The sequence below is a fragment of the Lepus europaeus genome, chromosome 4, assembly GCF_033115175.1.
Source record: "Lepus europaeus isolate LE1 chromosome 4, mLepTim1.pri, whole genome shotgun sequence".
Classification (NCBI taxonomy): domain Eukaryota; kingdom Metazoa; phylum Chordata; class Mammalia; order Lagomorpha; family Leporidae; genus Lepus; species Lepus europaeus.
The window spans coordinates 42,933,091-42,950,703 of record NC_084830.1 but is presented as its reverse complement, the minus strand read 5'-3'; the positions used below and the strand labels follow the sequence as shown (position 1 = coordinate 42,950,703).

General features: G+C 41.7%; 1 protein-coding gene across 1 annotated transcript in view; it reads right to left on the bottom strand.

Annotated features, from left to right (window-relative positions):
- Positions 1-17,613, bottom strand: part of RGS22 (regulator of G protein signaling 22) — a 144,223-nt gene that overhangs the window by 90,003 nt on the left and 36,607 nt on the right. The window contains exons 8-11 of the mRNA XM_062189865.1: positions 15,830-16,442; positions 14,278-14,439; positions 10,386-10,560; positions 4,557-4,690 (exon numbers count right to left, since the gene is read on the bottom strand). Coding sequence (XP_062045849.1) covers positions 4,557-4,690; positions 10,386-10,560; positions 14,278-14,439; positions 15,830-16,442 — 1,084 coding nt within the window. The remainder of the gene's footprint in view (positions 1-4,556; positions 4,691-10,385; positions 10,561-14,277; positions 14,440-15,829; positions 16,443-17,613) is intronic.

Sequence of the window (17,613 nt, the reverse complement as noted above, 5' to 3'; positions counted from 1 at the left end):
AAGGTCTTCCTTCCATTGGTTCACCCCCCAAGTGGCCGCTGTGCTGCGCTGATCCAAAGCCAGGAGCCAGGTGCTTCCTCCTGGTCTCCCATGCGGGTGCAGGGCCCAAGGACCTGGGCCATCCTCCACTCACTCCCGGGCCACAGCAGAGAGCTGGAATGGAAGAGGAGCAACCAGGACAGAATCCAGCGCCCTAACCGGGACTGGAAGCCGGGGTGCTGGCACTACAGGTGGAGGATTAGCCTAGTGAGCCGCGGTGCCAGCCAAGGATAATTTCTACAGCAGGTCTTGTGGCACAGCAGATTAAGCGCACAGGCTGCAATGCTGGCATCCTATATGGAAGCTGGTTCAAGTCCCAGCTGTTCTACTTCCAATCCAGCTTCCTGTTAATGTGCCTGGAATGCAACAGAAGATATTCCAACTACTTGGGTACCTGCACACATGTAGGAGACCTGGATGTAGTTCCAAGTTCCTGGCTTTGGCCTGGTCCAGCCTGGGCTATTACAGCCATTTGAGGAGTGAATCAATGGATGAAAGATCCCCATCTCTTTCTCCCCTCCTCCTCCATAATTCTGTCTTTCATATAAATAAATAAATATTTTTTAAAGAATAACCTCCAAATTACTTAACATGATTAAAAATTTCACAGGCTGAACTTTTATCTTTTTATTACCCTATCTCCTACTTTTTGAATATAATATTCTATGCTCTTAGTCATAACAATATATAGTTTTAAAAATTCAAATTTTCTCTTAACTCATATGTCTTTTCACCTAAAGTATAGAAGTAATGCCGGCCGGCGTCATGGCTCAACAGGCTAATCCTCCGCCTGTGGCACCGGCACACCGGGTTCTAGTCCCGGTTGGGGCTCCGGATTCTGTCCCGGTTGCCCCTCTTCCAGGCCAGCTCTCTGCTGTGGCCCGGGAGTGCAGTGGAGGATGGCCCAAGTGCTTGGGCCCTACACCCCATGGGAGACCAGGAGAAGCACCTGGCTCCTGCCTTGGGATCAGCGTGGTGCGCTGGCCGCAGCGCGCCAGCCACGGCGGCCATTGGAGGGTGAACCAACGGCAAAGGAAGACCTTTCTCTCTGTCTCTCTCTCTCACTCTCCACTCCGCCTGTCAAAAATTAAAAAAAAAAAAAGTAATGCCTTCTTCACAGGGATAGGGTAAGAATTAGATGATACAAGGCAAGCAAGCAAAGTGGTGACACCATAAAGGCCCACTAATGGCTACTTCTGGACATGGAAGACAGGGTAATTTGGACCAGCTCTCACACAGAAGACAACAAGGTTTGTGGGAAAAATACAGACGTGAATCTGCTTAAGGCACCTGAGTACTAACAGTGTAGTGAGGAATTACTGAGTCATAACGCCACGGATAAACACGCACATGGAGACTTCAGCACCTGAAGCTGCTGTTCCTGAGGCCTGGCGGATAAGCATGAAGCCAGTAAACTTGGTGGCAAGTTTAGCAGAGTCAAGGACACAGGGGAAGGCCTGCACACCTTTGGCTGGCAACCCCCAGGGCTGCACACCAGTACGTAGACTAGATAGAGCAGGCTAGTGAACCCTAAGGGTTCACTACAAGTACACCAGTCCCCACACACACTGCTGCAGAACTTTGAACCATTTTGTTGGCTCAGAAAACATGCCTGGAATTGAATTCAGATGATCTTAGATTACTAATGCTTGAGTTGTCTGAGAAAAGCAAAGCAAAAAAAAAAAAAAATCCCCTTATGGAAAAATACAATGTGAAAACTGTAATAGATTCTGCAAATAATTTCTCAAATAAAAGATATAGCATAAGACAAAAACAAGACATAAAGGAGGGTAAGACAACGAGAACAAAAAACAGCTAAACACAAAACAATGGAAAGTCTCACAAGAGCTCCACATATGAAAAATATCAGATATAGACTATAAACTATGATCAAGGAGATAAAATATCAGCAGGATTTCAGCAGAGAACTAGAAACTATAAAATATGATGTGACACATAAACAAAGAGAAATGATAGAAATTAAAAAATACAGTGTCTAATAAAATTAAGAATTCAACATAGATGATTAACAGTAGAGTATATCTAACTAAAGAGAAATACAGTATATTAAAGATAAATGAAATAAAACTGGAGGAAAGCACAATGAGACAACACTATGGAATACAGAAGTATTAAAAGAATAAATTATGTTTAACTGAAATCCCAGAATGAGAGGAAGGAATGGCACAGAAGCAATATTAGAAGAGGTAACAGCTGAGTTTTTTCAAAAACAGATGAAAGACATCAAAGCCACAGATATAATAGCCCTACGCTGGCTACATAAAAGGAAACCAACAGCTGAGCGCATCAACCTCCAAAAAATCCAGAATCAGAAGATGATCCTAAAGCCGCTGGAGAAGAAGACATATTTTTAAAATAACAACAATTATCTTGACAGTTAATAGCACAACACCACAGAGTCTGAAAGCAACAGTCCTGAAAGAAAATACTCATAACTACCAATCTATAATTCAATATCCAGCAAAAAAAAAAAAAAATCAAAAAGGAAAGTGAACACAACATGAACCCTGCAAACATGATGTCATACAAAAGCAGGCGGGGTGGGGGATGGGGGTGGGGGCCGGGCATTTGGCACAGCAGTTAAGACGCTTCTAAGGACACCTGTATCCCATATCAGGGTGCTTTGTTCGAGGCCTGGCTCCACTTCTGATTCCAGCTTCCTGCTAATGTGCACCTGGGAGGCAGCAGACAATGGTTCAAGTTCTTAGGTCCCGGCGGGCATCTGAGGAATAAACCAGGGTATGGAAGGCTGATCTATCTCTCTCTCTCCCTCTCCCTCTCTCTCTCTCTCTCTCTCTCTCTCTGCCTTTCAAATAAAATGAGCACAGATAAATTTAATTAAAAAATATGGATAAAAAAAGGCCACATACTGTGACTCCATCCACATGAAACATCTAGAATATATAAATCCATGGAGACAGAGGGCAGCTGCTGGGGGCTGGAGGAGGAGCGCAGAGTGGCTGCTCCTGGGCATGGAGCTTCTTTCTGGCTTCATGAAATTATGGGATTGTACAGTGGTGATGTTTGCACAACTTTGGGAACATTTAAAAAATCACAGATTGTACGCCAGTACAATAAGTGGTAAATTTTACCTCAATAAAAAATAAAAGTGAGGGAAAAATGATTAAGCAGAATTATTCAAAATTAATCCCAAAGGGTATCCTTCAGGCAGAAAGAAAACACTCTCTTAGGAAATAAAGAAGAATAAAAGGGGTGGAGTCCCCATGACCGAATCCTGGTGGCTTTATAAGGAGAGAGGGAAAAACCACCAAGACAAACGTGTGTGCACCCCGTTTCTTGTCACGTGACACCCTGTGCCAACTTGGAATCTGTCGGCAAGAACACCCTGACCAGAGGCTGAACCAACGAGGCCTGCCAGGCTGGGGTTGTGAGCCTCCGGGACCATGAGCAGCAACCAGCCTTCTTCTCTACAAAAAGGCTAGTCTCACGTATTTCTTCACAGTAATGAAAAATGAACTAGAACAGTAGGTGTGTAAAATATCTAAACAAATAAAAGAATATACTACATTAAACAATGACAATATTTTTGAGAGTTCTCAAGTTTGAGAAATACTGAATCATGGAATAGGGTCAAGTAAGAATTAAAGGGTAATCTTTGAGAAGCCTTTTTTAAATTACGGTTTATTTTATTTATTTGGAAGAGTGACAGAGAGAGAGAGACAGAGACAGAGAGAGTCTTCCATACACTGGTTCACTTTCCAGATGGCCACATTGGACAGGAGCTTCTTCCAGATATCCCACATGGGCACAGGGGCCCAAGCATTTGTACCATCCTCTACAGCAAGCTGGATAGGAAGTAGAGCATCCAGGACTCGAACCAGTGCCCCTTTGGGATGCTGGCGCTTCAGGCAGGGGCTTACACCACAACACTGGCCCCTGATAAGTCTTTTTTTTTTTTTTTGATAGGCAGAGTGGACAGAGAGAGAGAGACAGAGAAAGGTCTTCCTTTTTGCCGTTGGTTCACCCTCCAATGGCCGCCGCAGTCAGCACGCTGTGGCCAGTGCACCGCGCTGATCCGAAGGCAGGAGCCAGGAGCTTATCCTGGTCTCCCATGCGGGTGCAGGGCCCAAGCACTTGGCCCTTCCCCCACTGCATTCCTGGGCCACAGCAGAGAGCTGGCCTGGAAGAGGAGCAACCGGGACAGAATCCGGCGCCCCGACCGGGACTAGAACCAGGTGTGCCGGCGCCGCAAGGCGGAGGTTTAGCCTGTTGAGCCGCGGCACCGGCCCCTGATAAGTCTTGATTGTACAGTTCCTCAGACTGGAGATCAGATCTTTTTAAACTTACTTATATCTGTACTTTGACTCCTAATTTACAATAAGCATGGGAAATACAGGCCTCTAATGGATATCACTGACATACAAGAATCCATATAAAAAAAAATCAATGTATTGGTTTTCCATTTTTAATTTTGAAATTCTCCAAAAATCTTACCACTGAAGAAAAGCACTTTAACACATAAAAGTTGCACCTACCCTTTCTCAATCACATCATCCTTAGAAGAAACTGGATATGAAGACAAACTTTTCAAAGGCTTCTGAATCGCTGGTTTTCCTCTGAGTGATTTCTTGGGAGATTTGGGAGGTTGTGATAAATTGGATTCTTCTTTCTAAAAAGTAGCAAAATAATGAACAAAGTGAAAAAAAAAAACAAGAGTAAAGCCCAGCTCTGTACATATACCCCGTACTCGTTTTGATCACTAGAGGATTTCTTCCCTCCCTCTACTTCCCTGTGAAACCTATTCTACCTTATGAAACAAAAGTATCTCTGGTCAATAAGAAAGAATGTATATCTTTTAAATATAATTGTTTATTTTTTTTTTCATTTTTATTTGAAAGGCAGAGATTCAGAAAGAGATAGATGGAGATAGATCTTCCACCTGCTGTTTCACTCCCCAAATGCTCTCAACAGCCAGAGTTGAGCTAGGCAACTCAATCCAGGTCTCCTACATGGGTGGCAGGGTCCCCAGCGCTTAGCCCATCCTCTGCTGCTTCCCAGGAGGTTGGATCAGAAGTGGAGCAGCCAGGACTCAAACCAGGCACTCCAACATGGGATGTGGGTGTCCCAAGCGGCAACTTAACCAATGTGCAAAATGCCTGCCCTGGAATTTTTATCTGCTTTAAAAAAAAGATTTAATTATTTGAAAGACAGAGTTACAGAGAGAGGTAGAGACAGAGAGAGAGGGAGATCTTCTATCTGCTGGTTCACTCTCCAAATGGCTGCAATAGCCAGGGTTGAAGCCAGGAGCTTCATCTGCATCTCCTATGTGGATGGCAGGGGTCCAAGTATTTGGGCCACTTTTTGCTGCTTTCCCAGGCCATTAGCAGGGAGCTAGATGGAAAGTGGAGCAGTCTGGACATGAACAAGTGCCCATATGGGATGCTGTTGTCACTTATGTCATTTAAATCCAGACTATAAAATGCTACATAAATTTTTTTAAAAAAATACAAAAGTATAAAAGACAAAATGTCCAAATGGAAGAGAAATTATCTGAGTATGAAATATACATAAGTGTAGCACTATATGGTACTTTAAAATAGTAGCTATGAAAATGACACACATGGAAACATACTGATGAAGCTAAAAGAAATAATTAGAAAAGTTTATTTGCTTTAAAACCATAAATTCACAAGAAGAGAAGAAGAGGTCTAAGAGCAAATTAGAAAGTTAGTAGTTGTCTAGAAGTAGGTGAATCAGAAGTGATTTGTCTGTTTCCCCAGCTCCAAATTTATAAGTTTATTATTTAAAAAAAAAGATTTTATTTATTCTTTGAGAGGTAAAGTTATAGACAGTGAAAGGGAGAGAGAAAGGTCTTCCATCTGCTGTTTTACCCCCCAGATGGCCACAATGGCCAGAGCTGCGCCAATCTAAAGCCAACAGCCAGAAGCCTCTTCCAGGTGTCCCATGCAGTGCGTGCAGGGGCCCAAGCACTTGGACCATCTTCTACTGCTTTTCCCAGGCCACAGCAGAGAGCTGGATCAGAAGAGGAGCAGCCAGGACTGGAACTGGCGCCCATATGGGATGCCGGTACTGCAGGTGGAGGATTAACTTACTGAGCCACAGAAACAACCCCTATTATTTTTATAATTTGAGAAATGAACATAAAAACATTTCTAACATGCCAACTTCTAACAGATTATATTCATTGTTGGAAAGAAAGGAATATATTTATGATGTTTTATAATCAAGAACAAAGAATAAAAACATATATATGCTATGAGTCTAATAACTAGTAATAATTTTTAAAGATTTCAATAAACATAATTAATTACTTAAATAAATTCTATGTGACACTTCCTAGCTATCATGACCCAAATCTGTGTTATTAATTCAGAACACAGCATGGCATCAAATAGCCAACAAATGAGAGGTAACAGGAGGCTGGGCTTATAATTAAAAGTTTATCACACAAAAGAAACCAAAGTTATAGAAAAAGAAAGTGAAATGGTGATTCCTCGGGCTGGGAGAAGAAGGAAAAGAGAATTGTTTGTTTTGTTTTGTTTTTTCAATTCTCTTTATATACAGAAGATCAGTTTAGTATATATTAAGTAAAGATTTCAACAGTTTGCCGCCATATAGCAACACAAAGTGAAAAAATACTGTTGGAATACTAGTTACAGCATTAAATAACAGTGTACAGCACATTAAAGACAGAGCTTCTACATGATATTTTTTAAAAATTAATTTTCTATGCCATTTCCAATTTAACACCAGGTTTTTTTTTTTTCATTTCCAATTATCTTTATATACAGAAGATCGATTCTGTATATAATTAGTAAAGATTTCATCAGTTTGCACCCACACAGAAACACAAAGTGTTCACTCCCCAAATGGCCACAACAGCCAGAGCTGTGCCGATCCAAAGCCAGGATCCAGGAGTTTCTTCCAAGTCTCCACACAGGTGCAGGGGCCCAAGCACTTGGGCCATTTTCCATTGCTTTCCCAAGCTATAGCAGAGAGATGGATTGGAAGAGGAGCAGCCAAGACTAGAACTGGCACCCATATGATATGCCAGTGCTGCAGGCAGAAGCTTAGCCTACTACACCACAGTGCCAACCCCAGAAAACTTTATTATTGTAGGGAAAAAAAAATACCACATAAGATTGTCAGTGTTGTGCCGTAGCAGGTAAAGCTGCCTGCCTGTGATGCCAGTATCATATACGGGCGCAGTTTGTATCCTGGCTGCTTCATTTCTTATCCAGCTCTCTACTAAGGACCTGGCAAAAACAGCCAGAGATGGCCCAAGTGCTTGGACCCCTACCTTCCATGTGGGAGACCCCAAAGGAACTCCTGGCTCTTAGCATAGGCCTGGCCCAGCCTGGCCATGTGGCTGTCTGGGGAGTGAACCAGCAGAAGGAAGACCTCTCTCTCTCTCTCTCCCTCTCATTATGTAGCTCTGATTTTCAAATAAGTAAACAAATCCTTAAAAACCAACAAGCAAACAAACAAAAAAAACCCAAATAGGGTAAATTTTATCATATCATTTTAAGTGTATATTTCGATAGTGTTCAGTGTATTCACAATTCTATGAAACAGATCTCCAATACTTTTTCATTTGCTAATCTGACTTTGTACTCATTAAAAAACAATTATGTTTATGTTTTTAGCTCTGTGGAACTGTGGTCTTTATACGTTTCAACTTATTGAGTATTACGGTTAGTGATGAATTAAGCCTGTGATTATAAAAAGGACTGAAGTTATGTCTGCAAAAATTAAAAAAAAAAAAAAAAAGAAATGAAGGAAGGAGGCTGCTTGAGAGAGGGAGAGAAGTATCTTATCATCTTAGAACTGTACCTATGAAATATATAAAATCTGTTCTCTTTATATTAATAAAAATTTTTTAAATGCCTAAGCCTAGGGCAAGAGTTTGACAAAGTAGTTAAATCACTGCTTGGGACACCCACATCCCATATTGGAGTGCCTGGTTATTGTCCTGGCTACTCTGCTTCCAATCTAGCTTTCTTCTAATACATACCCCAGGAGGCAGCAAGTACTTGTGTCCCTGCCACCTACATGGGAAACCTGGATTGAGCTCTGGGCTTCTGGCTTCAGCCTGGTACAACCTTGGCTGTTGGAGGCATTTGGACAGTGAGTCAGTAGATGTCTTTCTGTCTGTCTCTCTGCCTTTCAAATAAAGAAAGGAAGGGGGATGGTGCCGTGGCGTGGCAGGTAAAGTTGCCATCGTCCCATATGGGCACTGGTTCAAGTCCTGACTGCTCCACTTCTGATCCAGTTCCCTGCTAATGCACCTGGGAAAGGCAGCGGAGGATGGCCCAAGTGCTTGGGCCCCTGCACCTACATGGGAGACCCAGAAGAAGCTCCTGGCTCCTGGCTCCAGATCAGCCCCGCTCTGGCAATGGCAGCCATTTGGGGAGTGAAAACAGCAGGTGGAAGATCTCTGTCCCTCTCTTTCTCTCTTTGTAGCTCCGCCTTTCAAATAAATAAATCTTTTTTATTTTTAAAGAATGTAGGGTTATATATTTCTTCTCTATAAAGTTGGTTAACATATCTTTGGGGACTTTTTCCTTAAGTTTTTATGCTATTTTGTTCTTCCCTATTTTCAAAGAGTGCTTACTACTTCAAATGTTGCTATCTCTACTTCACATTCATTCATCAATTCATATTTACTAAGTAACAGTTATGTCCAGGCGCTGTTCTAAGTACTGGGGATAAACAGTTAACAAGGAAAAGTTCCTTGTACTCTAGTAGGAGGTAAAGGACAGTAAACAGATAAACCATGCATATGATTTATGCACAATTGTACTCATGTATAAACCATGTCATAAATACAATAAAACAAAATAAAGCAGCGCAAGGGCACAAATAGTGAACAGGATGTGTGCTCTATGGAAGAGTCCAGGATAACCTCTGTGAATAAAGATGCTTGCACAGACACCCAAAGGAGGGGGCTGGGGAGAGACAAGCCACATGGACAGCCCGAGGAAGAGTGCCCAAGCAAGGGGAACCGTAAATGCAAAGCAGGGAATTTCTTCTTCTTTTGTTCAAAGGAGAAAAAACAGACTAGTGTGGTTGAGGTAGAGCAAATTAGAGAAGAGTGGTAGGAAATGAGGTCGGGGTTAGCAGCGGATTCTACAGGTGTGTAAAGACTTTTGGGGGGGAAGTGGGCACTGTGGTGTAGTAGGCTAAGCCTCCGCCTGCAGCGCTGGCATCCCATATGGGTGCCAGTTCGTGTCCCGGCTGCTCCTCTTCTGATCAAGCTCTCTGCTGTGGCCTGGGAAAGCAGTGGAGGATGGCCCGATTCCTTGGGCCCCTGCACTTGCATGGGAGACCTGGAAGAGGCTCCTGGCTCCTGGTTTTGGATGGGCCCAGCTCCAGTCATTGTGGTCATTTGGGGAGTGAACCAGCAGATGGAAGACTTCTCTCTGTCTCTCCCTCTAAATAAAATCTTAAAAAAAATTTTATGCTAAGAGAAAAGGCCACTACAGAATTTTGACATGATTGTGTATTTAAATTTTGACTTTATTTTTAATTAATTTACTTGAGGGGCAGAGAAAGAGAAAGAGAGAAAGAAAGAGGAAGAAAGAAAGAGAAAGAAAAAGAAAGAGAAAGAGAGCGGGAAAATTCCCATCTACTGGTTCACTACCCAAATGTACACAACAGCCGTGGTTAGGCCAAGCTGAAGCTGGAGCTGAGAACCCTCCCTTGTGAATGGCAGGAACCCAATTACTTGAGCCATCACCGCTGCCTCCTGGGATTGGTAAAGCAGAAAGCCAGAGGAGCTGGAGCTGGGTACTGAATCCAGGAACTCCAGTGTGGAAGGCAGGTGTCTTAAATGGCATCTTCCCTGCTACTAGGCCAAATGCATGTTCTCTGTATTTTGTTTTTGAAATATTTACTTATTTGTTCGAAAGCCAGAGTTGTGGGGGGCAGGGGATGGGCACACACACACAGATGGATTTTCAACCTATTGGTTCACTCCCAAAATGGCAGCGATGGCCAGGGCTGGTCCAGGCCAGAGCCAGGAGCCTGGAACTCCATCTGGGGTTTCCTACGCGGCTGGCAGGGGCCCATGTTCTTGAGCCATCTTCCACCGCCTTCCCAGGAACATCAGCAGGGAGCTGGATGGGAAGTGGAGCAGCCAGGATACTGGCATCACAGCAACAGCTTAACCTGTTGTACCACAATGCTGGCCCCCACGTCCCATGCATGGTTAGAGGTTCACTTTGGCTGTACCAGGTACACTGGCAAGAACAACAAAGCTTATGATGAAACTTAAGTAACGGAGTTCAAATACTCAAGTATGTAAATGTAATAGGGATCCAAGCATCAACTGTACACCCTACCTGAACTTCAGACATCTGTGGGATACAAGACTTAGGTCTTAATGGCAAGAGTGTTGCCATTTGAGGAAAAGGGTCAACATCCTTCCTTGGTTTTTCCTGACGGAGGTGCCAGAATTTCAGCTCAGCATTCACATATTTTATTGAGGATGAATGAGTAACACAGAATCTTGGTGCCCTGTTTTTTTGGAAAAACAAATTTAAGATTAAACTAGATAATAAACCTCAAAATTTAAAACCCTATAAAATATGTAACAGTGTGCTAAAAGTCATCACTCTTGCTATCCCCCTTTTCTAATCATTTCTATTCTTTTCTGCGGCCTGCCCTTTTTTTAAAAATTAGCTTTCTATGACATATCAGCTGCCTGAAATCCCTTTCATTCATACAAAGAGCCAGTATACATTAGTGGAAAAAATAATTTAAAAAATCATGTTCAAGGGCCAGCACCGTGGAGTAGTAGGTTAATCTTCTGCCTGTGGTGCTGGCATCCCATATGGGCACCGGTTCTAGTCCCAGCTGCACCTCTTCCAATCCAGCTCTCTGCTGTGGCCTGGGAAAGCAGTGGAGGATGGCCCAAATCCTTGGGCTCCTACACCCACATGGGAGACCGGGAAAAAAGCACCTGTCTCCTGGCTTTGGATCGGCGTAGCTCTGGCTGTTATGGTATTTGGGGGAGTGAACCAATTTCCCAGAAGACCTTTCTCTCTTTCTCTCTCTCTTTGTAACTCTACCTCTCAAATAAATAAATAAAATTTTAAAAGAAAAATCATGTTCATTATTAGCTGCTTGATAAGGAAAAGCTATCTATCCAAGAGGAAGTTTTTGAAACAACTTGTAACTTCCAATAACATGAACATAAAATCTGTGATAATTTTAATGCTGTTCAATACTTACAGTACTAGATAAAAACTGATATAATTAAGCTAACATTTTAAAATATATAAAGATTTACAAAGCTTAAGTTTGCTGCTCAATTTTTTTTTTTTTTGACAGGCAGAGTTAGACAGTGAGAGAGAGAGAGACAGAGAGAAAGGTCTTCCTTCCTTTGGTTCATTCACCCCTTAAGTGGTTGCTACGGCCGGCACACTGCGCCGATCCAAAGCCAGGAGCCAAGTGTTTCCTCCTGGTCTCCCATGCGGGTGCAGGGCCCAAGCACTTGGGCCATCCTCCACTGCCTTCCCGGGCCACAGCAGAGAGCTGGACTGGAAGAGGAGCAACCAGGACAGAATCCGGCGCCCAGACTGGGACTAGAACCCGGGGTGCCAGCGCCGCAGGCGGAGGATTAGCCTATTGAGCTGTGGCACTGGCCTGCTGCTCAATTTTATATGGTTATTGTTCATATTATCTATTTTAAATCTTTAGTTTAAAAAATTAATTTTACATCAATTTATAAAATGAAAGATCAACTCTACTGCCAGAAATTAGATGGATATCCTGCCCTCAGTCTGTGGACTAACTCTTTTTGGATATGTGGTTAAATCCAGCTATCTGGGCTTGTTGGTAATTGCTTCTTGGACCAGGTTTTACCCATGATGCCATAGCTCAAGAACTAATTCCTACTCCATATTTCATGGTCTGGTAGGAAATGGCTTCCATTTAGAGTCAGAAGAAGGCAAATACCTCCTGGGAGTCAAAGAGAACTTACAATGCATAATTGGTTCAGGATCAGAAAGCACCTTGTGTGTGTGGTCAAGCTATCCCATATTTCAGAACCTTTGCTTGCAGACTTAGAAATATCCAACATTACTACTTATTTGCATGTGCACCAGTAAGTGGACATACCTACAAGACTCTTATCAAATAAATCATACAGGCAATGGTCAAGTGCCTCAATTTTCTGGTTGACATCATTAGAGAATATTCATATGTCTCCACAAGTCCCTGCTGCCCTTACCATTTTGATTTTACACTCGTATTTATCTATAGCATTAATCTTTGTTTAGCCACTATATAAATTCATTAAGTATTATGGACTATTTCATAGTGAGTCCAAAACTAATAGTGTATTATTTTTGGTGCTACTATGAATTATATACATCTTAATTTTTAAGCTCTAACAAGTATGAAAAAACATTTGCCACAAGATCACCAGCGATTTGCATCCAATACCTGTGTGTGTATGTATCTAGTGTAGTGGCTGGAAAGTGAAAAAACCCTGATTTTCTTCAACAGACGAATGGATATAGTACATCCAAACAATGGAATGCCAGCCAGCAATAAATATGAGCAAACTGTTGATACACACAACTCAAATAGATCTCAAGGGAATTATGCAGAATTCAAAAAGCTAATGCCAAAAGATTACATAGTGCATAATTTCAGTTAGTATTGATTTCCAGGAGTTGGGATAGGGTGGGGGAAAAGAAAGGGAAGAGAGGCAGGTGGGTGCAGTTATAGGAGGAAAGTACAGGAGATGCTCATGGTAAAATGATTGTTCTCCGTCTTGACTGTGGTGGCTAGTGCATGAATTTATAATGTGATAAAATGACAAAGAACTAAACATACACACATGTGCATGTAAAACTAATGAAATATGACAAAGATAGGTAGATTTCAAACATGACAATTTCCTTATTATAATACTATGCTACAGTTATACAAGACATACTAGGGGAAACTGGATGAAAGCTACATAGTCCATATCTATTATTTCTTAGAATTGCATTTGAAGCTACAATTATTTCAAAACAAATAGTGTAATTTTAAAAAATAAAAGCTTCTACTATATTAGATAATGTTTTATTAAGTTGGGCGGTATGTGCATAGGTATTCACCTTAGTATTATTTACAACTTTCTAAATGTCTTTGAATATTTAAGAGTAACATTCTCTATATACAGAAAAGTACAAAGCCTAAAGTAATCTGGAATAGCTAGATGAAACATAATGCCAGAGAACAGGACAAGAACAAATAGTTATGACTTTATTTGCTAATTTCAATGTGAACTTTACACTGAAAGTTTTAGGCTAACCAGTAAAAGCTTTAGATCAGAGAAGTGACAAAATCAGGTGCACCACGCTCACAACGGACAACGCGCTGGTCTTCCAATGGCACACATTTTCTCCACTGGTCCATTCTCTTCTCCTTGCTTCAACCCTTCAAGTCCCATGTGAAATAGGATCTCTTCTCTCTGCCTCATGCATTCATCACACTTTTTTAATCTACAATTTCACAGGTATGTGCCTCCGACCAGGCCATGACCACTATGCCAGGGTTTACCCATGTCTCCTCAGCAGTACTTAGCCTATATAACTGCTCAAAAATGCTTATTGGGATGATAAGTCTGTACCGCTAACAACACACACAAACATACACACACATACTCTCACACACTGCAAATTGATGGGACACCAATCAAAATAATGTCAGGTACAGGATGTTCTCACAAAATTAAAAGGGAATTTATATATTATCTAGATTCTTTATGGATTTAAAATTACCTAAACCTCCAAATCAACTAAAGGATAAGTACTTTAAGGAAAGTCAAAATAAAATAATCCTCTCATTTTAAATTTTCACATAGCATATATCCATGAGTCAAAAGAGTGTAACTCATAACTAGTCTAAGAAAAGTGGGAGTAGGGGCTGGTGTTACAGCTTAGTGGGTTAAGCCATGGCCTGCCATGCTGGCATCCTATATGGGTGCTATTTCAAGTCCCAGGCTGCTCCACTTCCAATCCAGTTCCCTGCTAATGTGCCTAGGACAGCTGCACCCACATCAGAGACCCAGAAGAAGGTCCTGGTTCCCGGCTTCAGCCTGGCCCACCCCTGACCATTACAGTCATCTGGGGAGTGAACCAACAGATGGAAAACTCTGGCTTTCAAATGAATAAATAAATCTTTTAAAAAAAGAAAAGTGAAAGAAAATAATTTAATTCACATTATTTTCCTTACCAATACAGAAGCAAAGGTTTTAGAACCTCACACTGAATATTTCTCAAATGTTCCTCAGTCCACTGCGATCCATCTAACAGCTGAAATTTCGATAAGACTTCTGTAGAAAGGTAGTGCTCTCCACTGCTCACCAGATAGCATTTTTTCATCTTCTCAAGATGTCTAAAATAAAACACGTACACCCACACACTGATACAACTGTCAACTACCCAAATGCTTTTACTTACAAAATGCTTGAGACAAGTAATGAACTATCTGAAAACCAACACTGAGTTACAGGTGCACCAAACATTTTTGTGCAGACAAAATATTTCTCACGGTGAAGGAAATGGAAAGGGTATGTGTGGTAGGCTAAATACTGGCCGTACGAAGCAGTCCAGATCCCAATTACCTTCCATGGGAAAAGGGACTCTGCAGGTGTGATTAAGTTAAGGCGTTTAAGGTTACCCTGGACTGTCTGGGTGGTCCCAATGGAATCCCAATGACCTTTCTAAGAGGGAGGGTCAGAGTCACAGAGAAAAGATCCGAGAGCAGAAGCAGAGGTCAGAAGGAAGAGCAGATGCTGGGCTGCTGGCTTTGAAGACTGAAGAAGGGGCAGAAACCAGGGAATGCATGTGGCCTTCAAAACTGGAAAAGCCAAGAAATGGATTCCTGCCTGGTGCCTTCTGATCTCCAGAACTTAAGAAAATAAGTAAACTTAGTTACTTTAAACAACTAACTCTGCAATGCATTATGGCAACAGTGGGAGCCACATTATGGATCCTGAGAAACCTATGCAGGTTACTCAATGTAACTTCCCTGATGTCATGGAAAGTGGTAATGACCTTTCACCCCTTCATCAATCAAGCCAAGCTTCATAGTAGAACCACATGGGGACCTCTGCTCTTAGAATCCTGTACCACAAGGAGCTCTATGATCTGAATTCCATTAAAACATTGGAACAGGTAGCAAACACTCCATCAAACCCTTCATGGGAATCATAATCTACTACAGTTGATGTGCTTCAGAGCAGGTTAAAGACTTTCCTAAAGCAGGGACTTCTTAAGGTTCATATGCTTACAGTAACTAAAATACCCAGAGCTGGCGGAAAGAAGCCCTGAGCCCCATTAGACCTCCAGAGCAGGGAGACTCAGTTACCCGGCTCTATGGCATCTAAGCAAAGAGCACGGAATCTGTTGACTAAGCAGGCAGCTCGGAGCAGCAGGTTCTTAGACTGGTCTAACAGATCTATCTTATGCTAGGATGGCTAACTAGGGAATTACTGTATAAAAAGTCTATATCATTAGACTTTACAGAAACAAAAATGGATTCATTTATAAGCAGCTCTAGAATTTATGGGAAGAACAAACATGCAAGTGCAAATGATTGCTACTATTAGTATCTGAAAACTGTGAAATCAATATTAAATAAAATAAAATAAAATTTATTATTAATTACTCCAAAAGTATAAATTACACTTTTATACTTACTTCAGGATTTCTGCCTGGGCCTGAATAACCCAGACGAGTATTTTATAATTTTCTTTAAAAATACTATTGAAAAATAGAAATACCTTTGATGTCTTCCAGGGTCCTTAAGAACTTTTAACCTCTCAATATCCATCCATAGCTTCCAATATCTTTCTCCTAGTGTACCTTTTATAAATTTCTTAAATCTTTCAAATTCCTTTCTATTGCCAATGTCATAAGTTCTGTGAGAAATACACCAGTCTGCCCTACTCTCTGGGCCAATGCTCTCATTCTTTGAACTTAGACTCGTCTGTTCGAGCATCTCCTCTGACCTTTCCTTGACGACTTGAACTGGTTGACTGGCAGGACTCCTGTCAGAGATGAACTCAAAATAATCATCAAATACCACTTGGGCTACATTGGTGAAGTCGACAAAGTCTGGGCTTTCTGATATAGGCTCTCCAGTAATTCGCTGAATTGCCATTTTCAAAATGAAGTGTATGTAGGACTTTAAGAACTCTTCGCAAGTTGAGAAATGCAATGTCAGGTTTTCATCGACATCCTGTTGCCTTTCAAGGTACACTCTCAGCAGAGCTTGGGAAGGGGTGTCTTGCAGGGATACAGATCCCTCTTCTTCAGATTCTGAAGTTAACTTCCTAGTTTTAGATGGGCCTGTTTTTGTCCTGGGGTGGGCTCCATCATCAAAGATAAAACTCTCTGTATCAAATCATAAAAGGTTATTATGTTAGATCTAAGTAAAAAATTGTTTTATTATTAGTTACTGTTGAGCCAGGATGCCTTTAGAGGGATTCTAAAGACACATTTGGAACCAAAGGGGAAAAAATTGTCCACAGGGATTAGGAGAAGGGTGCTAAGTAGACTAAAATTGGAGGCTATTCAAAAAGGACATTATATCTTTTTAAAAGATTTATTTATTTATTTGAGAGGTAGAATTACAGACAGAGAAAGAGAGAGAAAGAGAAAAATGTCTTCCATCTACTGGTTCACTCCCCAGATGGCCACAATGGCTGGAGCTGCGCTGAACAGAAGCCAGGAGCCAGGAGCTTCTTCCAGGTCTCCCACGTGGGTGCAGGGACCCAAGCACTCGGGCCATCTTCCACTGCTTTCCCAGGCCATAGCAGAGAGCTGGATCAGAAGAGCAGCAGCTGGGACTAGAACCAGCACCCATATGGGATGCTGGCATCACAACCAGAGGCTTAGCCTACTAAGCAGCGCTGGCCCCAACATTATATATTTTTAAATGTAATATTTCATACTGATATAGAATCTCAATACTTAAGGATCAACTATATTAAGATATTAAACATATGCATATTAAATATACCCGATATAATATTTCATATTATATGATAAAGAAAATTTTTTTTACCACAGATGATAGTACCATAAAGGAACAAATGAGAACTGAAATTAATATGGAAATTTTAGAAAATTCAGTATTTTATCAGAAAAATTCAAATGCTGGGGCCGGTGCTTTGGCACAGTGGGTTAAGGCACCACCTGCAGCACCAACATTCCATTTGGGTACCAGTTCGAGTCCTGGCTGCTCCACTTCCAATCCAGCTCCCTGCTAACATGCCTGGGAAAGTGGCACAGGATGGCCCAAGTGTTTGGGCCCCGGATGAAGCTCCTGGCTCCTGGCTTCAGCCTGGCCCAGCCCTGGCCATTGTGGCCATTTGGATGAACCAGTGGATGAAAGATTGAGATTTTCTCTCTCTCTCTCTGACTCTGCCTTTCAAATAAATAAATAAATAAATATTTCTTAAAAAGACAAAAATGCTATAAAGCTTACAATCAGTCTTTAAAATTATAGCAAGGTGGGCACCTGTGCAGCTGTTATGGCACTGCTTGGGACGCCTGCCTCCTA